This window comes from Marmota monax, unplaced genomic scaffold, assembly GCF_021218885.2.
Source record: "Marmota monax isolate L192 unplaced genomic scaffold, Marmota_monax_Labrador192_F-V1.1 WCK01_AAM20220418_F8-fsc00360, whole genome shotgun sequence".
NCBI classification, from domain to species: domain Eukaryota; kingdom Metazoa; phylum Chordata; class Mammalia; order Rodentia; family Sciuridae; genus Marmota; species Marmota monax.
The window spans coordinates 239,516-267,032 of record NW_026694905.1 but is presented as its reverse complement, the minus strand read 5'-3'; the positions used below and the strand labels follow the sequence as shown (position 1 = coordinate 267,032).

At 41.7% G+C, this 27,517-nt stretch overlaps 1 protein-coding gene across 7 annotated transcripts in view; it reads left to right on the top strand.

Annotated features, from left to right (window-relative positions):
* The window catches only part of Cdk20 (cyclin dependent kinase 20), a 53,111-nt gene extending 31,380 nt beyond the window's left edge, over window positions 1-21,731 (top strand). For 2 of the 7 annotated variants that reach the window (XM_058573524.1, XM_058573526.1), the window contains 6 exons: window positions 4,488-4,697; window positions 13,885-14,043; window positions 15,609-15,819; window positions 16,842-17,020; window positions 17,099-17,226; window positions 18,160-21,731. In XM_058573524.1, the coding sequence (XP_058429507.1) occupies window positions 4,488-4,697; window positions 13,885-14,043; window positions 15,609-15,819; window positions 16,842-17,020; window positions 17,099-17,226; window positions 18,160-18,286 (1,014 nt within the window). In that variant the 3' untranslated portion in view covers window positions 18,287-21,731. Of the gene's footprint in view, window positions 1-4,487; window positions 4,698-13,884; window positions 14,044-15,608; window positions 15,820-16,841; window positions 17,021-17,098; window positions 17,227-18,159 lie in introns of those variants that run through there. The other 5 variants (XM_058573525.1, XM_058573527.1, XM_058573528.1 and 2 more) reach the window with 5 other exon arrangements.
* Window positions 21,732-27,517: the final 5,786 nt, after the last annotated feature.

Below are 27,517 nucleotides of genomic sequence, written 5' to 3'. Positions count from 1 at the left end.
AATTTTTCTTTCCTTCTAATTTTAGGTTAAGCTTTTCTTCTTTTTTCTAGGCCCCTGAGGTATATCATTAAGTTATTTGAAATCTTTCTAGTTTTTTCCCTAACATGTAACACTCTAATACTTATTTTGCTGTATTCCACATAGTTTGATGGGTTGTATTTCCATGTGTTTCAAGAAAATTTTTTATTTTCTTTTTAATTTCTTCAGCATCTCATTGGTTGTTCAAGACCATATGTTTGTATATTTTCCATTGCTGTTGTTGACTTCTAGTCTTGTTTGGACTACTGTGGACTACTGTTTGGTCTCTCCTGGAGAGTGTTCCATGTGCTGATGAGAATGCATTCCTCAGTTAGCGGCCGAAATGTTTTGTAAATCATGTTAGGTTCATTAGCTCCATGGTATATAGTTCAACTCTGATGTATCTTTGTTGATTTTTTGTCTGATGACACGTTCATTAATGAAAATGGGGTGTTGATGCTCTCAAATATTATTGTTCTGGAGAATCTCCCTAATTAGATGGTCTGTTGTTGGGTTTGTATATACTTACAATTTTTATATCCTCTCGTGAATTGCCCTGTCTCAAAACCTTTGACTTAGAAGTTTCTTTTATCTGATGTGAGTATAGTAGCTACTTGCTTTTGGTTTCCATGAGTGTGGAATATTCTTCCATGCTTTCACTTTGGGTCTACATGTGTCTTTACTGGTGATTGTAAAGCTACCTTTGGGTCTTCTTTTCTTTTTCTATTCATTCAACCAGTCTGTATCTTCTTATTGGAGAAGTTAATCCATTTATATTCAAGGTTATTGACAAGTTGTTTATTGTTTTCTGATTATTTTGTGTATTCTTTTTTCCTCTCTGGCTCTCTGATTTATCCTATGGTTTGGTGGTTTCTGTAGTGATAAAGTTTGATTTTTTTCTTTTGTGTGTGTCTGTTTTACCAGTGAGAGTTCCTTCATTTCTTTCTTTTCTTTTCTTTTGCAATACGGGGATTTAACCCAGGACCTCATGCATGCTAGGTAAGTACTCTTACCACTGAGCTACAGCTCTAGTCCATTTTGAAAATTGATTCTGAAATAGGATCTTACTTTTAAGTTGTCCATGCTGCCTCAAATTGAAGATCTTTTTAGCTCTAAGATTTCTATTTCATTCTTTTTTATGATTTTTATCTGTTGAATTTCTCATTCAGATCATAAATTGTTTTCCTCTTCTTATTATCTATTGTATCTCGAGGAGTTTCCTTAGAATTGTTAATTTGAATTCCTTTTCAGGCAATCAAATAAAAAGATTTCCTTTACACTGGGGTCAGTTTCTGGATAATTTTGTGCTTCTTGTGTCTGTATGTTGATGTCTGTGCATCTGGTGTAATAGTTGCCTCTTCCAATTTTATGAAGAAACTTTCATAGGGAAAGACTTTGGCATGTAGCTGAGGTGTAAAATGTCAGGTAGGTGCACTGGCTTTGATTTAGGCCAGGATTGTAGCTTCCTTGCCATTTCTTTAGCCATCTGTAATCAGCATCACATCTAAGAGTACCTCAGCAGTCTAGACTGTAGGTGTTTTGGAAATAGTGGTAGAACTTTGGAATGGACCCAGGCTATCAAAGATGCATGACCACAGTTGAAGAGTGACGATGATGGTGGATATGACATCAAGGGACACAGGCTGTGGAAAGGCTTTTCCTCAGTCTTTGTAGAGGTGTGTGCCAGTGGTACTGGGGTTCCTGGCAGGAGCAGCCATGCTGCTGGGACCCTGTGGCCCCTACAGCAGGATGGACTGTAGCAGTGACTCCATTCCCAAGGTGGCATCCTGTTTTAAGTTAAGCTCTGGAGGTTGGAGTGGGATTGCCCATATGCATTTCTTTTCTGGAGCAAAGCAGTCACATGGGTAGCTCCCCACACCAGTTTCAAAGTCTGTGAGCACTAAGAAATTCTCTTGTCATTAGGACTGCCAGCCTGTGCCTTCCTGCTTATCTTCTGGCAAATGTAGAGACCCCTGGCCAGGGAGCTGCGTCATAGTTACCGTGTGCTTTGTCTCTCTGTGCTGCCATCCTGAACCTCTATCAAATTTTAAAATTATTTATTTGTAAAATTCATAACTGTTATTTTGAAAAAAATTAAAAGCATAACAGAGTTTTGCGGTCATCTTACCTATAGATGATAGAAATGAAGATGCCACATATGTTGCAGTTACATATAGTTTAAAGGTCAAAATTCTAAAAGCGGGGTTGGGGGTGGCTCATTGATAGTGTACTTGCCTAGAATGTGTGAGGCTCTGGGTTCCATCCTGAGTACCTTACAAAAAAACCTGAAATGTTTGTTTTAATTTTTACTGTTTGGTGCTGGAGATTGAACCCAGGGACCACTGAGGCACATCCCCAGCCCTTTTTATTTTTTGAGACAGGGTCTCCCTGAATTGTTTAGGACTTGGCTAAATTGCTGAGGCTGGCTTTGAATTTGTGATCGTCCTACCTCAGCCTCCCGAGTCACTAGAATTACAGGCATGCACCACCATGCCTAGCTCAAAAGGTTTGTTTTAAAAACCAATCATGTCCCATTCATGTTTCCCTGGAGGAAAGGGTATTCCCAAAGGAATTATCTGTTGAATTTTGGGGGCAGGTGATTTATCATTTTTTCTCTACACAGGTTTAAATTTCCTGTCCTGAAACAAGTACATTTTGTTTAGGCCAACAGTTATTGTTTATATTACTTTTTTTTTTTTAATTTATAGACAGTGTCTCACTGAATTGTTTAGCATTTCGCTTTTGCTGAGGCTGGCTTTGAACTCATGATCCTCTTGTCTCAGCCTCCCAAGCCGCTGGGATTACAGACAGGTGCCACCACATCAGGCTATATTACCATAATTATTAATGTACATGATCTTCATGGTTGAATCATGAGGTAACACTGACATTATCATTTTTATCCTCTTCCTCCCCTTTTACTATCCCTGAAGTTAGACATTTTTTTTACTTGCTTAATTTTTCTATGTACTTAACAATGTTCAACTCCATATTTTTAACCAGTCATCTGCATTCATTTTTGATGGTTTCTCATGCTATGTTTTATTCTCTTAACCTCTGAAAAATTGTAGGGTTAAACTTCTCTCCTCCTAGAATCACAGTTTTCAGTACCAGCAGAAGCATCCATCTGCCCTGGGGCACCAGAGTCCTCATGTCTCACAAGTTGGGTCCCCCCCTGTGTGAGGCCCTGGAGTTGGAGATTGCAGGCAGGAATTGACCAGCATATTCCTCATTCTGTTTCAGTGGGTGTTGTTTTTCGGTTTAGAAATAGAAAGGGGAGTTACAGTGCTTTTTTCCCTCTTAATACCACAAACGAAAATTTGTAAAAATTCTGTATTTCTCTCAGAATCCCTTGTCACCAGTCCCTGTTATATTACCTGTTTAGTCAACAGAAGTCAAGTGACAGAGGGGAAAAAAACAACTGATGGAAGAGTTCTAGGATATCATGATTGGAAAAAAAGTCATGATAAATCATTATGAAGAAGAGAGATCAATAATGACTCAAAATTGGGAAGAAACCTCACCATGCAGGCCTGGGAAGCCTGGGGCAGCAGTTGGGTAGATCCACTCTGACACCCTGTGACAGTGCTTTGTGGCAACAGGTTGTCCTGCTTCTCTGTTCCAATTTGCAAAATCCCAGGAGAGACCTTGGAGGACTCAGCTCAGGGCAGTTGTCTGAATCGGTGGACTGGATGGGGATAGGCCTGGCTGGGGGTAGCCTGTGGCTGCACTGCTAGGGCACATCCTAGAGAAGGAGGCAGCATTCAGCAGGGCAGCAGCCATCTGTGCAGCATAACCTATTCATGTGAGTTTGTCAGTAAAACTGGGCTGCCATGAGACTCGAGTGAGAAAGCACACGTAAAAAGTCTTTGTCAGCTGGAGAATTGAAATGTTGTGCTCCATTTGTGTACAATGAATTGAAATGCATTCTGCTATCATGTACAGCTAAGTAGAACAAATAAAAGATAAAAATATATATTAAAAAAAGAATAAAGAAAAGTCTTTGTCAATTGAGAGTGCAGCTGCATGCAGCCTGTGTGTGTGTGTGTGTGTGTGTGTGTGGTATATGTGTGTGGTGTGTCAGTGTTGCCTCTGGCCTCCCTGTCTAGTCTGCCCCTTCTTTTTCCTTGAGCTCTGGGTAACCGTTTGGAAGTGCCTAAAGCATCATGCCATTGTGAAACTCTCCCCTCTTGTGCTCCTAATGGATGCTACCCAGCCTCCAGGAGGTCTGAGTGTCCCCCGTAGGTCCTGCTCTTTGTCCATCTAGGACGTGGGTCTCTATTACTGCTCTCCTTATAGTGCAGTAAGGTGGGGTCACATCCTCTTCACCTGTGTGCCTATGTGTACTGTGAAGCCTGGCAGAATAGGCACAGGAAAATGTATGCTGGTTGACTGTATGAAAATAATAACTGTTTATGAAATAAATGGATGCATATGTCAGTTGTTAATATTAATTTTGTTGTTGCCAGGGCACGGAGATCTGGTCCAGCCCTCTGCAGCCTGCTCCTCTGGTGAATTTGGTGACCTATCCTCAGCTGCAGCTGGTTGCTACTGTGGACAAGCAGGGATTGATCAAAGTGTGGAAAGCACAGACTGGGTGGGAGTGGGCCTCCTTCTGCCTACCTACCTCCTGCTCTGCAGTGGAGGCCTGTGACCATCCAGAGGGTTCTTTTCTGCTGGTGAGTGACCTGGCTCTTAGGAGCCTTTGCAGGGCCTAGCTGCCTCCCAAGATCTGAATACTGGCATCATGGCTTCCATGATTGGAGGAGTCCTGAGCCAGACCCTCTCCTTGGCAGACCTATTTGGTAATACCAATGATCTAAAATAAGGAGTGAATAGTTAATAGAAGAGGATTAAGGAGATGGCAGAAGTCAAAGTGATGAGCCTATCATTTGGGACTCTTTTTGCCATGGAACCTTAGTCTAGGCAGCCAAGAGATTGAGCAGACCTTTGATAGCATAGGGACAAACGTTGGAGTGTGGGGCCACCATGTATGGACCCTGTGAACCCTCATGGATTAGGTAGGATTTGCAAGTGTTACAACCCAAAGGAAAGCAGGATTTAGCACTCTGGTTACTCATTTGGAGTACATGAGAATAATTTCTCGATAATGTTAATAGTGTCCCACAGCTCACATTGTTTCCAAATACAGTGTTCAGTACACACTTAAAACTAGGCACATGAAGAGATGAGGTCACATGAGCTAGAACTGGCACTAGAAACAGCACACAATATAAAGTGAGTCACAGGGCTTCAGACACCTGAAGTTGTTGTTCAGGGAGATAAATATTAACAGAAAACAAAAATTTTCTAAATCTGTTATTTTATTTATTTAAAAAATAAAATGTAACATATTTAGAAAAGAACTAGATTTAATGGAAATTCTAGAAGAATTCATTAACAAAGATTAAGAACCCAGTGGTTGGATATAAAAGCAGGGGACATGCCTGAGTCACACTGACTTCCTCATCTTTAACTGGACATTCCAGTGTATTATTCACAGCCCTGTTGTGCTAGGGCAATGAGAAGATGGCCCAGGGACCAAAGAAAACTCCTGGGGTTGAGATGTTAGGATGTAAGGTTTACTGAGAAAAGCTTACAGGGAAGATCCAGTGGTGATAAGCTTCTCCAGAAAGTCCAGTGGTGACAGGTTGCACAGCTGCACTTCCATTTCACATAGTGAGTCAGTGCTTCACCAGAAAAGCACACCTACATTCTCCCACGATGCTTTGTTCAGTGACGGCAGCTGGTTCAAGCTCTTTCCATTCCACAGTGCTCAGATCCATGCCAGTGACTGCAGGGATGGGGTGTAAAAGTTAGGCTGAAGAAGTAGTCATATTATCAGTTTGCTTTGTTCTTTGCATGATCAGCATCTCAGTGAGCAGCTATTCTGACATGTGTGCAAGAAAGCAGTTCTTACAGATAACACTGGTTTGCCCTCTTTGTAACATACCATGAGAGAATCAGGGTCTTCTGAGATAGTATTCACTTGGACGTTTGGTCCAGGCTTGTTCGCTGGGTCTCTCTCTCTCTCTCTCATTTATATATGACAGCAGAATGCATTACAATTCTTATTACACATATAGAGCACAATTTTTCATATCTCTGGTTGTATACAAAGTATATTCACACCAATTCATGTCTCATACGTGTACTTTGGATAATGATGTCCATCATATTCCACAATCATTTCTAACCCATGCCCCTCCCTTCCCCTCCCACCCCTCTGCCCTATCTAGAGTTTATCTTCCTTCCATGCTCCCCCTCCCTACTCCGCTATGAGTCAGCCTTCTTATATCAGAGAAAACATGAGGCATTTGGTTTTTGGGGATTGGCTAACTTTGCTTAGTATTATATTCTCCAACTCCATCCATTTACCTGCAAATATCATGATTTTATTCTCTTTTATTGCTGAGTAATATTCCATTGTGTATATATGCCACATTTTTTTTTTATCCTTCATCTATTGAAGGGCATCTAGGTTGGTTCCACAGTTTAGCTATTGTGAATTGTGCTGCTATGAACATTGATGTGGCTGTGTCCCTGTAGTATGCTGTTTTTAAGTCCTTTGGGTATAGACTGAGGAGTGGGATAAGTGGGTCAAATGGTAGTTCCATTCCCATTTTCCAAGGAATCTCTATACTGCTTTCCATATTGGCTGCTTCAATTTGCAGTCCCTCTAGCAGTGTATGAGTGTGCCTTTTCCCCACATCCTCGCCAACACTTATTGTTGTTTGTCTTCATAATAGCTGCCATTCTGACTGGAGTGAGATATCTTACAGTAGTTTTGATTTGCATTTCTCTGATTATTAGAGATGATGAACATTTTTTCATCTGTTTGTTGATTGACTGTATATCCTTTTCTGAGAAGTGTCTGTTCAGGTCCTTGGCCCATTTGTTGATTGGGTTATTTGGTTTGTTTTTTTTTTTTTTTTTTTTTGATGTTTAGCTTTTTGAGTTCTTTATAAACCCTAGAGATTAGTGCTTTACCTGATGTGTGAGGGGTAAAAATTTGCTCCCAAGATGTAGGCTCTCTATTCACCTCACAGATTGTTTCTTTTGCTGAGAAGAAACTTTTTAGTTTGAATCCATCCCATTTATTGATTCTTGGTTTTAATTCTTGTGCTATAGGAGTCTTATTAAGGAAGTTGGGGGCCTAATCCCACATGATGAAGATTAGGGCTACTTTTTCTTCTATCAGATGCAGAGTCTCTGATTTAATTCCTAGGTACTTGATCCACTTTTGAGTTTTCTGCATGGGAGAGATAGGGGTTTAATTTCATTTTGTTGCATATGGATTTCCAGTTTTCCCTGCACCATTTGTTGAAGAGGCTATCTTTTCTCCAGTGTATGTTTTTGGCATCTTTGTCTAATATAAGATAATTGTAATTTTGTGGGTTAGTCTCTGTCTCCTCTATTCGGTACCGTTGGTCTACCAATCTGTTTTGGTGCCAATACCATGCTGTTTTTGTTACTATTGTTCTGTAGTATAGTTTAAGTTCTGGTATTGTGATGCTACCTGCTTCACTCTTCCTGCTAAGGATTGCTTTAGCTATTCTGGGTCTCTTATTTTTCCAGATGAATTTCATGATTGCTTTTTCTATTTCTATGAGGAATGCCATTGGGATTTTGATTAAAATTGCATTAAATCTGTATAGTGCTTTTGGTAGTATGGTCATTTTGATAATATTAATTCTGTTTATCCAAGAGCAAGGTAGATCTTTCCATCTTCTAAGGTCTTCTTTGATTTCTTTCTTTAGGGTTCTGTAATTTTCATTATATAGGTCTTTCACCTCTTTTGTTAAGTTGATTCCCAAGTATTTTACATATTTTTTTGAGGCTATTGTAAATGGGGTAGTTATCCTCATTTCCCTTTCAGAGGATTTGTCACTGAAATGCCTTTGATTTATGAGTGTTGATTTTATATCCTGCTACTTTGCCGAATTCATTTACTAGTTCTAGAAGTTTTCTGGTGGAACTTTTTGGGTCTTCTAGGTATAGAATCATATCGTCAGCAAATAGTGCTAATTTGAGTTTTTCGTTTCCTACCTGTATCCCTTTAATTTCTTTTATCTTATTGCTCTGGCCAGTGTTTTAAGAACTATGTTAAATAGAAGTGGTGAAAGAGAGCATCCCTGTCTTGTTCCAGTTTTTAGAGGGAGTACTTTCAGTTTTTTTCCATTTAGAATGATGTTGGCCTGGAGCTTAGCATAGACAGCTGTTATGATGTTGAGATATGTTCCTGTCATCCCTAATTTTTCTAGTGTTTTGAACATGAATTTTTCTAGTGTTTTTAAAAAATGTTTCTTAGTTATGGATGGATACAATACATTTATTTATTTATCTTTAGTGGTTCTGAGGAGCAAACCCAGGGCCGCACTCATGCTAGGAGAGGTCTGCCATGAGCCACAACCCCAGCCCCTCAGGCTTGCTCTTAACTTTTCTTCTAACTTGGCTAGCTTCCTGGGAAAGGGGCATTGTAGGGTCATGGTGTTTAGTATTACTGTGTTTTGTTGTTGTTGTTGTTGTTGTATTACTGTGTTGTTGTTGTTGTTGTGTATTTGTTTGTTTGTTTAAGAGTGATGGATTCAGTTAAGGGCTAGACTGTAGCACCTCTCCAGTGAGGTCGTCACATGCAGTGGTGGCTGTGCCATTCAGAAAACATCTGAACACACTTCATGAGTTGCTCAGGAGCCTCTCAGGGAGACAGTGGTCCTAGAGATGGGGGGCCCTCTAAGACCACTGCATCTAGGGAGTGACTGAGCAGAAGGGGAGCTGCATCCTCCTACAGAGGTGACTGTGCTTACGCCTCAGATCTGACTTTGTCCTGAAGATGCCAGGTATGTTCTTAGCAGGAAGGCTTCTGTGGGTGTTGCTTCCAGGACCCAAGCACAACATGCAACTGGGGGCAGAGTCACAGGCTCAGGAACTGTGAGCCTCCACCCCCAGAAGGGCCCCATGTGCAGCCAGCAGTTTTTGTTCTAAGGTATGACAAGTTCTGGTACCAGGGCCATGGGTAGCATAGGCCATTATGGGTGATCCAGTGTCTGGTAGAGGCCTAGGAGGAGGTTACTAAAGGCTGTGTGGTACAGAAATCCCTGGGGGCACTGATGAGATGCTTTTGATGTTGCAAAGTGGACAGTTTTTCCTCCCTTTCCCTCCTTTTTTCTTTAATTTTCCTTTCTTTTCTTTATACCGGGAATTGAATGCAGGGTATGCTTTGCCACTGAGGTATATCCCCAGTCCTTTTTTAACTTTTGAGATAGGGTCTTACTCAGTTGCTGAGGGTTTCACTAGGTTGCTGAGGCTGGCCTTTTAACTTGTGATTCTCTTGCCTCTGCCTCCTCAGTCATCGGAACCACAACACCTGTTTATGAACAGTTTCAAGAGCCTTTTGTTATGAAAGTTGTGAATACCACTATAAAGAGGCCCAAAGAAAGTTTGTAAATGGGGAATATATGGTCTACAGTGAGACAGTGAGCAACAGCTTGCTACACGAGAAGCACAATAAGCTAATATTATGGCACTGAATTTTTGCAAACACAAAGGACTTTGTTGATGGTCAGCAACAAGGAGATAGGATGCAACCTCATCTGTCTTCCTGATTGGCCAGCAGCAGAGGATTTTAAGTGGGAATGTAAGGGGAAATAGAGGGTGGATTCGTTGAAACCAGGAAAATTTTGATGAAATAGTACGCAGCACACACTGATCCAGGTGGATCTGTCCTGCATTGTTGCAGGCATCCCTGGTTTTAACCTAGGTCTCTGAGGCTCTGTTCTTATTCCTCAGTGAAGAGTGGGTTCTCCCAGGTCCTCAAGATTATTTTCAGTGTGGGCTAGGGATGTTGCTCAGTGATAGAGCATTTTGCCTGGCAAGCATGAGGCCTTGGGTTCGATCCCTAGCACAGCCCAAAAAACAACAATCAAAAACAAAATTATTAAGGTCCTAGGGGTCTGTGCCTGTGTCCTGAAAAAGAATTTGAATAGCATTTGTTTTTTGTTTTTTTTTTTTTTTTTGCAGTACTGGGGATTGAACCCAGGGCCTCACACATGCTAAGCAAACTTTTGTCCACTGAGCTACATTCCTACCTCCTTTGAACAGTTTTTTTTTTTTTTGAGACAGGGTCTTGCTAAGTTGTTGAGGCTGACCTTGAACTTGTGATCCTCTTGCCTCAGCCTCCTGAGTCTCAGGTTATAGGCATGGGCCACTGTGCACAGCTCCAGCAGTTTTTAAGAATAGGAAGTTGCTGTTTTATGACTTAGCCTTAGTAGCACCTCAGAAGATCTAAAAGATATCAAGTTTTTTTCCTTTCACATTGTGGGTGTTGAGGAGGACTGGTGATTTTGTCATGGGCCCATCTCTATTTTGAGTTTTTGTTTCCATCCCTTGAATTTTCTTATTTCTTCTTTTTTCTTTCATGAATGCTTTGGGGAAGGGGGATATCTTCTCTATCCTGGTTATATTTATAAGTAAATTACCCCCAAAGAATCCCAATTAAGTGTTGGGGGATCCCTGTAGCAGTGCTTACCTTACTGCCTTCAGAGGCCCTGAGCCTAAGCTAGGAATGAAGTAGCCCCTTATCACATTGGTGAACTGTGCACTGAGTGGAACCCCGAATCTGTTGGCCATTGTGTAGTTATCTAGCAGGGTGACTATGGTAAAGACAGGTAGGCGAAGCATTGTCACTGCTTTTAAAGAAGTTGATGCCTCTGGGTGACACAGGTGTTATTCCCAGTGTTATGGTTTGGATGTGAGGTGTCCCCCAAAAGTTAGTGTGTGAGACAATGCAAGAAGGCTCAGAGGAGAAATGAATGGGTTATGAGAGCCGTAACCCAATCCATGAATAAATCCTCCTGATGGGATTAACTGAGTGGTGACTGAAGGTGGATAGAGTGCGGCTGAAGGAGGCAGGGGGCATTGAGGGTGGGCCTTTGGGACATAAGTTTTATATCTGGCAAGTAGAGTCTCTCTCTCTCTGCTTCCTAATCATCATGTGAGCTGCTTCCCTCCGCCACACTCTTCCCTCCGCCACACTCTTCTCTCGGCCAGCCACACTCTTTTGCTGTGATGTTCTGTTTTACCTCAAGCCCTAAGGAATGGAGTCAGCTGTCTGTGGACTGAAATCTCTGAAACTGTGAGCTCCCAAATAAAAACAATTATAAAGGAGGAACAGTTTATCAGGTCTATTGATCACAGCAGTGAAAAAGCTGACTAAAACATCTAATAACCTAGAACACCAGAATCTTTGTTGGTACGGAGACATTAGGCAGCAGCGATAACTCAGGCATTTTATGGGGTCCTGGTGAGCCACCTGCTTTCAGGAGTGAGAGCCTAAGCACATCACATGGTGATTGGTCTTTTTACAACCAGTGGACCCATATGTTGGTCATGTTGTTAATCTCTCTGCTGAGTGCTCTCTAGAGTGGGAGCCACAGACAGGTGGAAACTCGGCCTCAGCCTCCTGAGTCTTTGGGATTACAGGCATGGACACTGTGCCCAGCCTGATGAGCAAATATTTTTAAAGATTAAGAACAGCATGGTATTGACATTAAATATGAAGACCAGTGGAATAGAGTAGGAGACACAAACACATATAATTATAAGCATCTGGTACTTGACAAAGGTACCGAAAATATATGTTGAAGAAAAGACAGCTTTTTAAACAAATGGTGCTGGGAAAACTAGATATCTATATGTAGAAGAGTAAAATTATATTCCTGTTTCTCACCCTGCACAAAAGTCAAATCAAAATGCATCCTAGACTTGGAATTAGACCAGAAACCTTGCAACTGCTATAAGAAAACCTAGGGTCAACATTCCATCATGTGGGAGCAGACACCAGCTGCCTCACCAAGACCCCTAAAGCTCAAGAAATAAAACCAAGACTAAGTGGGATGCCTTTGAATCAAAAAGCTCTGCCTAGCAAGGGAAATGACTGAGTGAAGAGTGAGCCTACAAAATGGGAAGAAGTCTTTGCCAGCTATTCCTGTGACAGGGGATTAATACCCAGAATATATTAAGAACTCAAAAAATTCAATGCCAAAGAACAAATAATCTAGTCAACAAAATAAGCAAAATAACCAAACAAATTTCTCAAAAGAAGAAACACAAATGGCCAATAAATACACAAAAGAATCTCCAACATCTCTAGCCATAAGCAAAATGCAAATCAAAACTACACTAAGATTTCATCTCATTCCAGTGAGAATGGCATTTATCAAGAACACGAATAATAAATCCATGTGAGGGTGTAAGGGAGAGAGTACACTGATATGCTGTTGAGACTGCAAATTAGTAAACCACTCTGAAAAGTGTGGAGATTCCTCAAAAAATTAGGAATGGAACCACCAAATGACCCAGCTATCCCAGTTCTTGGTATATGTCCAAAAGGTTTAAAGTCAGGATAAAACAGTGACTCAGCCACATCTATGTTTTTAGCAGCATAATTTACAGTAGCCAAGCTATGGAGTCAATCTAGGTGCCCTTCAATAGATGAATGGATTAGAAAAAAATGTGGTATATATACACAGTGGAGTATATACTCAGCCGGAAAGAAGAATGACACATTGTGGCATTTGCTAGTAAATGGATGGAACTGGAGATTACAATGCTAAGTGAAATAAGCCAGTCCCCAAAAGTCAAAGGTCAGATGTTGTCTCTAATATGCAAAAGCTAATCCAAATAGAGGGGGCACAAAAAAAGAATTGACAGATCAGTGGAGTAGACCAAGAGGAATGAAGGGAAGGTAGGAGGGATAGGACAGGGAACAACAGCAGAATGAATCTGGCTTAACTTCCCCAAGTACATATATGAATATGTCAGAGTGATTCTCAATCTCATGTACATCCACAAAACACTCACTCAAAAAAAAAAATCAATTAGTAAAGCGATCAGTAAAGTTGAGAGATGGGAACAAGGGGAGGGAGGAGGGGAGAGAAGGAGGAAGTCTAATAAAATCAAAGGTGGTATTTTATTATATCCAAATTTAAAAATCCATTAAAATATTATAAATTGGATGAAGAGAAATAGCTATTTTATGCAGGGAACTGGAGGAATATAGTTTGAGGGATTTTTGAAAGCTGCATACTCTTTGGTCTAGTGGTTCCAGTTAGGGTCCTTCCCTGTCTCAGCACAGACACATAGTGTCCAGGTGTGTGCAGGAGTATTCTCTGCAGCAATGATTGTTGAACAGTTTAAATTTCTTTTTTTTTTTTTTTTTTTTTTTTTTCTGCAAAGCCCTGGGTCCCCAGCACCACAAAAACAAACAAAAAGCAAAAGTAGAGTATCTTCCTTTCCTTTGTTGCTCCAGGTCCCAGCAGAGACAGATGTTGACAGAGTATCCTACACAATGTCAGTTTAAATTTCTATCAGTAGGACAGGAAATCAAAAGAAAAGGTCCACTAATGTGGAGATTCCAAGGAGTATTTTCAGTGTAAAACTAAAAGGCCGGTTGCAGCACAGCATGCCATTGTGACCATGGATGCCTTTGCCAGTGGGTAGAAAGGCATGCAAGGGTCACATGCAAATCCTGCAGGGAGGTGAGCAGAAGCTTTGAAGTCTCTGTTGTTTGAATGTATTCATTTTTGTCTGTGTATTTATTTTTGCCATCCTAGGGATGGAACCCAGGGCTACATGCATGCTAGGCAAGCACTCTACCACTGAGCTACACCCTAGTCCCATGAGTGTATTTGAAAAAATATTCTAAGGTGCAACCTCAAGTAAGTGGCACTTGCACCCTGTGGGGGCAGCAGTTAAACAGTGGTTTCCATTCTGGTGAGGACAGGTCAGAACATGATGCTTCCTGCTGGGCTCAGGGCCTGGCCCCTCTCACACTCTGCTGGTCTTTTGGTTCTTTATCTGTTGCAGGTGGCTTGTGCTGAAGGGACTCTCTACACACTGACAGTGCCTCAGCTGCAGGTGGTCTCCAAAGTGACTTTGTTTCCCAGTCCCTTTGTGAGCCTCCTCTGCTCTCCTGACCGACAGTGGCTGTTTGCATCTGCACACAATTCAGACCTAGGCCCAAAGGTCAGTGCCTAGGGAACCCTTTCCTTCGGGGAGGCCTCGCCTTGTGAGAGGAAATAGAGGGTCTGGCCTCTGGAGTTGCATCCTATGAGCTCAAGAGCTGCTTTGTGCTTAAGACCAAGCCCCATGGCTGGCAGGAGTGAGCCCTGTTGCTCCCAGGAGCCACATTCTGTCCGCAGAGGGCTCTGTTCCCAGCAGTCACGTCTGCTTCTAGCAGAAGGGACACTTGGAAGTCCCTGGCCCCGGAGAGCGCTGTTATCTGGCAGCCATGCTGCCTGTGAGCTAGAAGGAGCCAGCCTTGCTGGGGAGGCAGAAGTGTTCAGATGGAACAGGTTTGGGACCTTAGTGACATACTGGAGGAAAACTTCTAGAGCCTTTGGTGGTCTGAGAATAGTTTCAGTGAGAGAATGAGTGAGGGGAGCATTTGGTGTCTGGAAAAGGAAATGGTGGGCATGTCTTCAGTGCTGCCCTCTTCCTGTGCCATAATGTTGAGTCCCAGTGACATGCATGCAGAAATGGCTTTCATTTGCCAGGGGATGAAGCACTTTTTTTTTTTGTTCAGGGGATCAAACTCAGGGGCACTCTACCACTGAGCTATGTCTCTTGCGCTTTTTCTTTTTTTGTTTCGAGATGAGGTCTTGCTGAGTGACTGAGGGTGGCCTCAAACTTGTCATTCTCCTATCTCAGCCTCCTGAGTAGCTGGGATTACAGGCATGGGCCACTGTGCCCAACAAATAAAATACTTTTTGAGTGACAGGGTTTGGACTGGGAAATTAGATCTTAGTAAAATATAGACAGTTGGTTATGGTCTTGTGGAGAAGGAGGACAGAGAGAGAACAAAAGTTGTTGCAGAGCAAGAAGTAGGGTGGGGAGCCTCAGGACCTAGAAGCCAGGGAGGTAAGTGGTCAGAGAACAGACAGGTGCAAAGAGGGCATGGAGGGAACTACCAGGAACAGGCTGGGGTCTATGGGAGGCCTAAGGAGTCACTGAAGAGATATGCCAGGGAGACATGTGACATCAGCAAAACATGACAACAGCTGGTCACAAATAGAAATGCCATTTATGTGATGGATCTGTCACACCAACACCAATCTTAGTGGGAATGGCATATCAGGATGTTTCCAGCAGGGCCAGACATAAGCTGGGATTAACCTGAAACAGCTTGGTCCAGCCTGGTGTGGTGGCACGCACCTGTAATTCCAGTGGCTCAGGAGGCTGAGACGGGAGAATCGCGAGTTCAAAGCCAGCCTCAGCAAAAGCAAGGCACTAAGCATCCCAGTGAGACCCTGTCTCTAAATAAAATACAAAATAGGGCTGGGATGTGGCTCAGTGGTTGAGGGCCCCTGAGTTCAGTGCCCAGTTTAAAAAAAAAAAAAAGCTTGGTCCATTCATAGCCTGGAAGGAGGGTATGCGGTGGCACAGGCATACAGGCATTGTGGGGTATGCAGACAGCCTGGTGCCCTGGCCAGGCCTGAGATGCAGGAGTCAGGCTGGGCATGGGAGGTTTTCTGAGGTCTGAGAAGCCACTCCCTCGTCTACACGGTGACCATTCAGGGGTATTTCCCCAGGTGTTCTACACTCAGTCCTTGCTGCACCCATCGGAAGATGAACTTCCTGTTTCTACCACCCTCACTGTCCGGTTGAGTTCCAAAGCCTGCTGGGCCCCTGATGAAGCTGCCAGGCTGATTGTTATGCACAGAAATGGCAGTGTCAGGCAGCTGGTTGTCACTACCTTTGAGTTAAAAGCCATGAAATCCAGGGACAGAGTGAGCATTCTGGGTAAGAGTCCCCCATGCTGGCCACGGTCTGCACATCACCAGCATCACAGTGTGGTGTTTCTATGGCGGGTTTCCGCGTCTCTTTTGAACACCTGTTCCTCTCTCCCAGGGGTGTAGCCCAGCAGAAGTTACATTGTGACTTTATGTCCTGGTGGAAAGATGGTGCACATGTTGGGCCCCCTTCATGGTCCTGAGATTCAGACACTAATACACGTCCACAGATTCTCCGCCCCAAGTGATCTTCCTGCTTCCATTTATTACTACCTTTCTCTTCCTGATTATGTCAAAGCCCCTGCTCTCAGCATCGTGTACAAAGATGAATAAAAGCTAAAATTACTTTCTTCCCCAAGGAGTTTCTAGTCTAGTAAGAACCGTGACCCTCCCCACTATCTCCTCTATTTCCTAGGCCCCACATTACTCTGATAGGCCTTGCTTTTGGTTCTTGGCATTTTTTTTCCTTTGTATTCTTTCGTTTTCATATACTATGACTAAATTTTGCTCTGAGCTTCCTGGCAGTTGATGAAAAAAGGGAAACAGGATGTGTAATATGTGCCTTGTCTGCTATAAGGAAACACACAAATTCTTCTTAAGAGGTAATTTTTTTCCTGTATAAAGGAATGCTATGCAGTATAATGAACTGTATCTTAAAGAGGGGTTTTTGGCAGATGTCATACAGTTGTCCCGTGGCCATTTCTTCTTTCACTCTGTCTTAGAAGGGTATCTTCAACTTCTTCCCTTCAACCAAGGGAAGAGGTAAAGGGAGCCCTGGTTCCCTGAATGGTTCTGTGTACCACATGCTGTCAGTCATTCCCATAAGCATATGTCATTGAGTCCACCCTCTGTGATTGCAATGTTACAGTCACTATTCTGTTGCTGATGAACTGGAGATTTAGGGGAATAAATGCATGGATCAGGGTTGAGTGCGGGTCTAACTGCAAAGCAGTGGAATAAGTGTGCCACATCATCTTAAGTGATATCTCTGATAACTCAGAGAAAGCCAATCTGTGTTTTTATTCCCAAAAGCACAACAGATGGCCAGTTTCCTCTTGCCAGACGCCATGATGCCTCCTCACCTCATGCAGAGCCATGGCTCTCAGGTGATCCTGCTGACCTCTGGGTCGGAACTGGTTCTCTTCACCATACATGGTCTGCAGCTTGAGGCCTTCCAGGACCACGAGAAGCCCATCACATCCCTATGGGTGGTGAGTGCAGCGTGCCCTGCCCCTGCCATGCTCTCCTGCAGGAGCCCACACCGTGGCCTCACTTGACTTCCTCTCAAGGGCCCAGAGCGAGTCATCACCTCTTCCTTCGACCTCTCTCTGCGTGTCTATACGTGGAATAAGAAAAGTAACTTCCCAGCCCTCAAGAGCTGCTATCACTTGCTTGGGGGATCCCACAGATGGGCCAGGTAATTGGCTGTGTTTCTTCGTGCTGCCTGTAAAAATGGGCTATGTGGCCTACAAAGCCATGTTTCTGTTTTGTTTTGGAGACGGGGGTCTTATTATGTTGCTCAGGCTGGCCTTGAACTCCAGGGCTCAAGCACTCCTTCTTCCTCATTGTCCAAGTACCTGGGACTACAGGCCTGTGCTATCACACCTGTCTCAAAGAAGTTTTTTAAAGGAAATGTTGGAAAGGGTGTTAACAGGACTTAGTCATGTGCCCATCCTGCCCCTTACTTACTGGACGTGAGACCAGCTTCTGCATGCTCTGCTGCCTTTTCTGTTAAACGATTGCTTGCTCTAGGTATATATGTCATCTCCTGTGATGCACAAAACAGCCACATGCAGTTGGCATCATCCACAGGTGAGACAGGCTGAGAGATGTGGATGATTTGTTCAAAGTCCCACAGGGATTGCATGGCCAAGCCCAGGTAGGACTTTGACTCTGGCCTTATGAAAACTCGACTGGACCCATGAGCCCTTGTGGTTCAGTCTCCTCCATTCAAGAGAGCAGTGAAAAAAAAAAAAAAAAGAGCAGTGAGCCTGTCCAGAAATTGATAAAATTAATTCTAAATTCTGGGGAAATGACTCAGATTTGCCCAGATTATATTAGATGCTTCTCTTTAAAAAAGTATCTTAGAACAGCTAAAATCACCATGATTCAGGCTGATACTGTCAGGAGGGTCCAAATGGTATTTCCACTTAAGAGTGTGCCAGTAATTTGCCAGTTGTGACAAATGACTTTAGGCCCAGAGTAAGCAAGAGATAGAAAGAGGGCTGGGTGGGGTTGACTGGGTGTGAGAAAGCACAGAAGGCTGAGGTTGATCTTCGTGAAAGAGCTTTTACTGTTTAAATATTGACCCTTTTTCAGATTAACACCTGGCATGCCTTTCTCTTTGCAGAGGATTTAGTCATGTGGAAAGTGACATCATGAGCATTGTGGGTGTGGAAGTCAGAAGCACTGGAACAAGTATTCTGAGATCATATTGCTTCAAAGTTCAGTGTGGCCAAAAAGCTTGCACCGGTTGAAGCTATCTCACTTTGGGAAAGAGCCTGCATGGCATATAAAACTAATGATGTTATCAGTGTTGGGAAAGGAGAGTCCTTCTCACAAGTTTACTGTGTGTCAAGTGCACTGTGCTCTGTGACTTTTAAATCCTCTCATAACAGGCCAATGAAGTAGGTACTATCTTCTTTGTTTTTCAGACAAGGAAAATAAAATACAAAAGGTGAGTAATTAGCCATTATTATCCCCATTTCCAGATGCTAAGCAACATGCCCAAGATTTTTCAGATTATTGGTGGCATACAGGAGTTGAGTAAAATTCTGAGGGTACCAGAAAGCCATAATTAAATTATTAGGATTATAAGGGTTTATTTTATCTAAATATACTATGAACTGAGTATTTTTAATTCTAAATTCTGTTTTATGAGCTTTAGACTGTTAGTTCTTGCTGTCACATAGATGGATTTGTGGTACCCTGTTATATAACCCTAGAGCTGCCATTTTTTGTTTTGTTTCATTGGTACCCGCTCCAGTTGGTCAGTATGGAAGCCTGGCTGGGTTGGTGGGTGTATCATTCAGAGTTCTTAATTGTAAGCAACAGGAGCAGACACTGACTGAAACCAAACAAGGAATTTATTGGAAGGAAATGGAGTAGTCCACTGGGTCATTGGGAAAGTTGGACAAACAAGATGGAACAGAGGACGGCCAGGCAGCAGGAGACATGCATGTCGTGCTCCAGCAAGTCTGACTTGAACCACCCCTGGGCTTCATTTCCCTCAGGCTCTGTGCTTTGCTACCACTGTTCTTCTTGTTTGTCACTGAATAGGTACTATGGCCACCACAGAAACACTTCCCAGCTGCTCTGTAGTGTGTGAACTAATTGGTTGGGACTTTGGCAAAATCAGTGCTATAAAACATCAGGCTAAGACATTTGGGGTAAAAAAAATGTGGGAAAATATTATCACACTGGCTCCTTTTTTGCCTCCCTTGCACAAATGAACTCAGCCCACACAAGAAAAGACATAGAAGAAGCACATACAACCCCAAAGTTGATACACTCACCAAAACATCAAAGTGAGTAAACCTATTGCAGTAGGCAGAGTCCCAGACTTTAGGGATGAGACACTCTACCTCTTCTACTCAAAGGTATGTAAGAGAAGAGGTCAGGGCATTTGGGCATCATAGAGTTATGAAAATAGACTTTTCACAGAGGAATTGGGATGTTTACACAAAGCCTGGGACAAACTTAGGGACATGTTAGAAACATAAAGACTGGGTCCACTACTTGGGAGAACCTGCAGAAGAGAAAGGCCACATAAGAACTGGAAAAATCCACTTTATTGGGTCTCTTCCAGTTGTGTGGCAGGGTCTTCACAGTGGTGGGTACTTACACAAGTCTACAACAGGCACAAACCTCCATTAATGTTATTGAGGAATGAACAAAACACCTTTCATAGCCTTAGTTCATTTTTTGTTGTTATAACAAGATCTGAAGCTGGCAAATATACAAAGAAAAAAGTTTTGTTTAACTTATAATTCTCATGCTTGGGAAGTCCCAACAGTAGGGCACCAAGATACAGCAAGAACACCCCCTGCCCCAACTGCATCACAACATGGCAGAGGAGTAGAAGGAAGTGGGCATGGACAGAAGTGAGAGGGGAGAAATAAGAGAATGAGCTGAGAAACCTTAACTCGTAACAGCCTATTCTCAGTACTCTCTCAATTCCCAAAGATCTGACCTCCTCCTTCAAGTTAACAGTGCATTAATAAGGTCAGAGTCCCTATGAACTAATCACATTCCACTAAATTTCCACCACTTCTAAACCACCACACGGAGGGCCAAGATTCCAGCACATGAAACTTTGGGGAATACACTCAAACCATATCCATAGCCTTTGGGAATGTCACAAGTTATACAGACAGATTGAGGTTCCCATTTTACTGCATAGCAAAACTAACAATGAACATTACAAAATAAGAGCAGCAGATTACAGACAAAGACATACTAGGCTTTTTAAACAATGGCTATTGAGGGAACATTGAGGACAATGATCTCTTAAGTCATAAAAACAATGCCCTTAGTTCTGATTACATTGTCTACACAATACTGTGGAGCATGATGTTTTGGATAAAACACCATGTGGTGCACCTACAAATACTGGGAATTTCCTTTACAAAGTATGGGACAAGATAGCCCAGTTGCTATGGTGATGCCCTGTTTATAAAAGGCTCTGTGCAAAGCACAGAATCTTGGCCTAGATCTCAGAAGCCAGTTCCCAGGAATGGAGGATTCTGAGCATAGTCAGATAACTACAATGTTTCACCAGATCTGCTAACTTCAATCCTGCCTGCTTAATAGAAACTTTGGATAATGGGCTTCCTGGGTGCCACATGAAGCTCCTAGCATTGCAACAGTGAAATAGCTACAAGAATGTTTCTAGCCCCATAACTTTCTAGTGCATAAAGAACAATGCCTCTGCAGTCTTTAACTTCCTGATTATGAGACTATATATAATAAGCTTGCTGGGCCAGCACTGCGTCACTGTTTCTCCTTCAGAATGCAGTATTCCACTTGACCCAGCTTTCTCACTGTGTCTATGTGTTGTTTTTTTCTTAATTCCCTATTGCCCCTCACTAGTTTCAGCCACGCAAGTCATGCACAATAATCACCCCATATTTAAACTCATAACAAATAGGGAGATAACCAACAGAGATGCTATGACTTCTGCTAATAATCATATTGGATACAACATATTTACAGTTTTAATGGACAGGGGAGCCCTGCCAGGGTTGCTCACAGCCAAGGAACCATGGCTCTTCATCTTTCCCTTCACCTTCAAAGACTGAACAGTTTCCCCTTGATCCCAACAAGGCACTGGTGCAGACCATTGACTCTGGGACACTTCTCAACCTGTATCTGTTTATCATCCACTGTAAGCTGAGCACAACACCCACACCACCCGCCACTATCTGGAGAGACATCCTCAGCTGCCATCCACGTGCTGTGTTCCACTACAGATGCTGTGGAAAAAACAATTCTCAGGATGCGCAATACTACCCGTGTGATGCTCCGGATACAGCTCCCCTCCTGGATGTAGATGACCTGTAATTTTAACCCCTACTCTGTTGCTGTGCCTCTTCTTTACCTGAGGAGTTCCCACATTTGCCACTGTCAACTTCATGTCCATCAGTGGGTCACCATAGTCTTGGTTATCTGCACCCCTACGACCGATGACAGCATGCCGTACAACATAACAGGGACACACAACATGGGTCAGTCTGGGGCAATGGGACCACAATGTTTGTCACCTGGGTTGGTTGGTCAACAACTGAGGATGGATCTCTTCCCATCTCTGTCAGTGTAAGTCATGCAATAATGTACACCCTTGTAACTATTGGTCTCTTTTTCTATGAATTATAATGATTTTCTCCTCCTATACTATTAATTATAATGATCTTTTATCTCCTATACTACAATCTCCATTTACTGGGGAGAAAAAAAAATCTCACTGAGTTGCCAAGGACACATTACCATGGACCTCATCTGTGGCTGCGAGGAAGACAATGAATACTAAATAATATTACCTGGGCAAGGCGTATCTAAGAAATCGGTGAATACAACCAGTTTAAGAATTCTCCACAACTTAATCCTCTCACAATGCCAACTACAACTATTACACAATAATCTGTGGAAATAGGCTCTACAACAATGAATGCTGCTCACAGAAAATAATCATATCACTTGGGTGTTGCAGCAAAGATAATTCTCATAAAAATATATTTGATCAGACTGATGGAGTTACCTACTGTTCTCTCTGCATGGGGGTTTCTCCATCCAGCTGCTTGCATACAGCTATTATAAAATTTGCTAGGCCTACCAACACCACCCACAATAATGACTTGGGAAATATTTGAGGGAAATCATCATCCAATGTTAGTCTTCTGGGGGCCACCTTAAGAAACCATTCACATCTCACTTCATAGAATATAGAAACAAGAGTGAAAAGATCAGCATGAAAACTAACCTGGGAGGAAATTTATTGGTGTAGTCACACCACCACCTCACAAGAGGCCACCCCTGGGGCTACTAGAGCTATTCAAACTTCCTTGAGAAGTATCCCCTAGAATGGAAAAGATGTAGCAGGTAGTCATCCTACAAAACACAGCTATAATATGTTGCAACAAACAGAGATGGAAATGAGCCAATTGTACAATACAATTAATGTTTATTTTTGGAATAACTCATCTCACCTATGGAGGATCTCATGTGTGAGTGTCCCATAGTTTCAGGCCCAATTTGGTATACAGCTAATTTTTTTTTTAACTGTTGAGAACACCTGAATCTGTGTACTACTCAAATGTAGTAACACTACTGATCATTGGCAATCAGTAGAATACTCAATCATTAATGCACACCAACTGTATGGTCATATTGTATATAGCCTTAGATACAGTAATACTTATCTGCACAAATCTAAACTACATGCTGAGGTTGATTTCAAGAACCTGATCTTCACAGAGTTTATTACCTCTTGCTTGATTTTCCTTTCCCATAAACTTCCCTTATAAGAGGAGCCTATTCTAACCACCAATATCTTACAATGACATTAACATCCAATAAACTGTGAGACTTACCTCATGCAAATATGTGGGTAGTGGTAGGCTGAAGCCATATCCAATTGAGTTGAGTCAGGTACTGAAGGTGGAGTAGGTAAACCATAAGCTTATCTGACATTATATGCTCCCGTTCCCGCTATTTGGAACTACACTAAGTCACTCAAACTTACCTTCACAGGAACACAGAGAATACAGGTTGTAAGGGGAACCCAGCAGTCCTGAAATAAAATCAAATAGCCTCACTTATCACACTATTTCTCCCATCCAGCCCTGGAAAATTGTTTCCACACTTGAATGTTGCCCAAAATGCAAAAATAATTTTATTGAATAGCAGTCTGTCCCTACAAGCTATACTGGCCCAACTCTCCAAAGCCACAGAGAATTTTCCCAACAGTTCCCCCTGATTATTAACCCTGGATCACTAATTGGGGGGGGCAGCAGGAATAGCATATATGTGGCACACCACACAACAATTAAAAGAAACACAGCCATACCCAAAGAATTATCTACACAAACTATACAACTGCCCAAGGACTGAAATTTCTCATGGAAGTGCACTTCAGGGACCATGATGTGAGATAACTACACCCTTGGATCAATAATTAGCTGTGCATTTGATGAAAATTGAAGCTTGTTGGTGGACATTATTCGCTAAGTTTTAATAACAGCAAGAACATGTATCAAAGTGGTCAGAAGGTCATTCTATTAACAAAATGGATGGAATAAATAAAAAGCTTCTTATTTTATTATCTGTAAGTGGGCCTGCAGGCTAAGAATAGGCTTTGAAACCCTGGTTTATGTCCGTGTGGAATGCTAGGTCTTCAGGAACCTATATCACTGGCTCCAAACTCAGGCACTACAAAGTAACATCCAACTCAGATTATAACACAACATGGAGCCAGAAAAATGGGTTACTACATAAACCAGCCCCTGTATGTAGGCCCCAGTGTTATTTATTTCTTTTTAGCTGGCCAAGACTCTTGGCTCAAAGCCTGATGGGACCAAACAAAAATATTCAAATATCCAATTGTATTAACTATAGCCTGAACAGACAAAAATTTCTTATGCATTTAGAGCTGCCTGCTTTGCATTCTCCATAAAACTGAACTCAATATCTGCTAGCAGTAGATAAAGACAAACCCTGGGGTATAAAGGACCCCGAGTTGGGCTGGAGTTGTGGCTCAGTGGTAGAGTGCTTGCGTGGCATGTGCGAGGCCCTGAGTTCGATCCTCTGCACCACATATAAGTAAACAAAATAAAAAAGATCCATTGACAAAAAAAAAAAAAAAAAACCCAAGTTGCTGCTCTTCAGAGCTCTGTGACCCAGGGACTCCCTGTGATGGGATGAATTGTGACCACCCCTAAAAATAATATGCTGAAATCCCAACACCCAGGATCTCAGAATATGATCGTACTTGGAGATAGGGGCTTTACAGAGGTAACCATGTTAAAGTGATGTTTTTAAGTGTGGGCTCTAATTCAACCATTGATGTCCTTGTTAAGGGGCCATTGGAACATAGAGGGATGTCTACAATATGCCCTATATATTGTCTTTTATTTAATCCTTAAAACAATCTTTTGATATAATTATTGCTATATCCATCTTGAATAAAAGAGTTCTAATTCCAGGATCACACATTGTAATAGATACAAATTTCTAGATTTGAATTGATTATTTTTTAAAAATATTTTTTAGTTGTAGATGGACATAATACCTTTATTTTATTTATTTTTTAATTTTTAATGTGGTGCCAGGGAGCAAACCCAGTGCCTCATGCATGCTAGGCAAACGCTCTACCACTGAGCCACCACCCGGGCCCTTGAATTGAGTCAAGATTCTATCCTTTTCCCACTATATTATTTTCCTCTTAATTTTGGCATCAACTTTTTTATTCATGCTATTCAAACTATAGACAAACAACTGAAATTATGTCAATTAAGGCATTCTAAGGCAAATATGTTTCAGGCATGATATGTATTTCATGGTCAATATCAGAAAGATCTTGAAAACAGCTAAGCTTTATTCTTGTCTCAGGGAAATCTCTTAAGAAAATATGCATTGCATATTACTATTTCAAGTTGTAAAGAAATGGTATCATGGGAAAAAATCAATGCTTATTCTCTTTCAGGAGATATCAGTTGATTTTCAGTAGACATTCCATTTGCATCTTTTTATCTGTTTTTGTACTTGTCATAGTTGCTTACACTGCTTTCTTAGGTTACACAGAGATAACAGGAGACTCAGATTTTTTCTAATAGAAACTCAGTTGAACTCCTCACCTACAGTAACATCAGTCACCAGAAAGGCATTCGAGGAAAATAACCAGTTGTTTGGCGAAGCTGTATCATAAACCTTCTCAGGGCTAATTTTTCTTGCTCAATCTCTTTGAACCGGATGATTAAAGATTTCTGAAGTTTTTCAATGTGAATCCTGGTCTTCTTTTCCTCTCCAAGGTTGTTCACAAGAGCCCTATGCAGGAATATGGGGTCTCCAGACTTCAAGATGCTCCTCTTTATCATGAAGCCCATTCTATTGTCCTTAAACTGTGACTGAAGAGATTCAAGGCAGGATAGTGAAGCTGCCTGTAAGTGTCTCTGTAAAATGATTTGTGTTTTAGAATATTAGAAACTATAGCACCATGGGAACAGAGCCTCAAAGAATCTTGGAGTTGAGTGACATCAGAGATCTACCTAGTCCAAACCCTTAAATTTACTAATCAGAAGATTTTAAGTTTGAAGATAAATTATTCCTAGTTTAGGAATATAGATGAGTGTAGTGAAGGCTATCTAATACTAACCACCATCTTGTTCCTCTACTTAGGTTAAATGGTGCCTTTAGGGGCTTCTAATCAGGACCAAGATGTTCATGGAGAGAGAAAATTAGAAGGTTGATTCAACAATTGGGTTTTAGAAACTTATTCTTCATTCTCTTATCTATTTACCTAAAGTTTCTGAATGAGATTGTGTCTTTGTTTACACTTAAAGTGAGACTTAGACAAGAATATTTTCATGAACTATCTAATTTTCATATAAGAATAGGAAACAAGAAACATGTATGTATTCATCTTCACAAAAAACAAAAAATATAAACTAAGAATTAATGAGATTATCTAAATGGAAAGAGGCAATGCAGATAGGATGGAGAATGGGAGCTAGGTAGGAGGAATATGAAGGCTTCTTCTTTGAGTACACCCAAGTCTAACATTCTGACATTTAGAAATGCTCATTTTTCTTGTGCTCAAAATAATTAAATTAAATTAAACAAGATTGGGGGAGGTGATATCCCAAACTACTTCATGTGAACTCCAAGACTGAGCAAAGATGCAAAAAACTTTGTGAGGATTGAGAACTAAATTCTGTGTTGGAGAAAGAGCTACAAATGAAGAATGAAGAAAGGCTATTCTGTATTCTATGGTGCTAGACTGGGATGTGTGCTTTTATGAATCAGCATGAATTTGATTATATGAGTCGGTACTAATCTGTAGTTCTATGCATTAGTATGAATTTGTGATTATATGACTCAGCATAAATTAATCATTCCATGAATCTGAGGCTATATAAATCAGTATAAATTCTTATGAGGAATGGTCCACTAGAAACTCTGGCCTCCAGAGAAACCTTAGAGACTTGAAACTTTGTGACTGCTCCAACCTAAATTGAGGCCTGTTTATTTATTCCCAGCTTCGCTTTCTGGAAGGTGCAAAAAACAGGTTTATTTCTCTCTCTGTGGGTTTTATCTCTGACTTTCACTTAAGTCTTGATTCTGTTGTTTTATTCCCTTTAAACTTTTTACACATGCATAATTCTTTTAGCTCTCCTATTACTGAAATCTCAGGCCAGAGGGCCAACTCTGGGGATCCCAACAAATCAGGTATGGCTACTCTCCCCAAAAACCAAAAGGAAAAAGTAATGGTGAAAAGCAGAAAATGAACTTAAATCAATATGGCCATAATGGAAGGCAAAGCAAGACAGCATCTTGGCTTTGTCGTCAGAGTACTGACAAGAGGTTTAGGTTTAGCAGGGGGTAAGAGGTATGCATAATTAAACATTCCTGGTCAAATCGTGGTCTGATTGGTCATTATTTCAGTCCTGGTTCTGTGAAGTGGCTCCAGAGAAGTCCTTAAGTACTTGAGGGGCATGATTATCTATCAGATCTGTGATCCTCAAAAGGGGCAGTCAGGTTCCCATGAGATGCTGTTCTTGCTTAGAGTTGCAGTCTCATTATGGCGTGATCTGCTTGCAAGGCTACACTATTCCGAGAAGAGGTTGGGCAATGATTGGAGACTTCTAGTGCTGCTCTAGGGGATCTAGAACAGGACGCTGGCAATTCAATGTCCTTACAAACCAATACGTTAGTTACTTTTATATTGGTGTTCTCAGTTTTGAAGGGGGACGAGATAGGTTAGGGCTAATAAACCATGTATCTGAATGAAAGTATTAGAAATATCAGGGTGCCCAGAAAGCAGACACATACTCAGCAAGGTAAATTTTACTTCTGCAGAAAGGTGTGCTACCAAAAAAACTCAAGCAAGAACAATAGGCGGGAGGTCTGTCCAGGTTTTTATCCCTAAAGCAGCATTTCCCCTTTCTATCACTATTTTAGTGATAGAAAGTCACACAATAGGTAAAATATTTTCA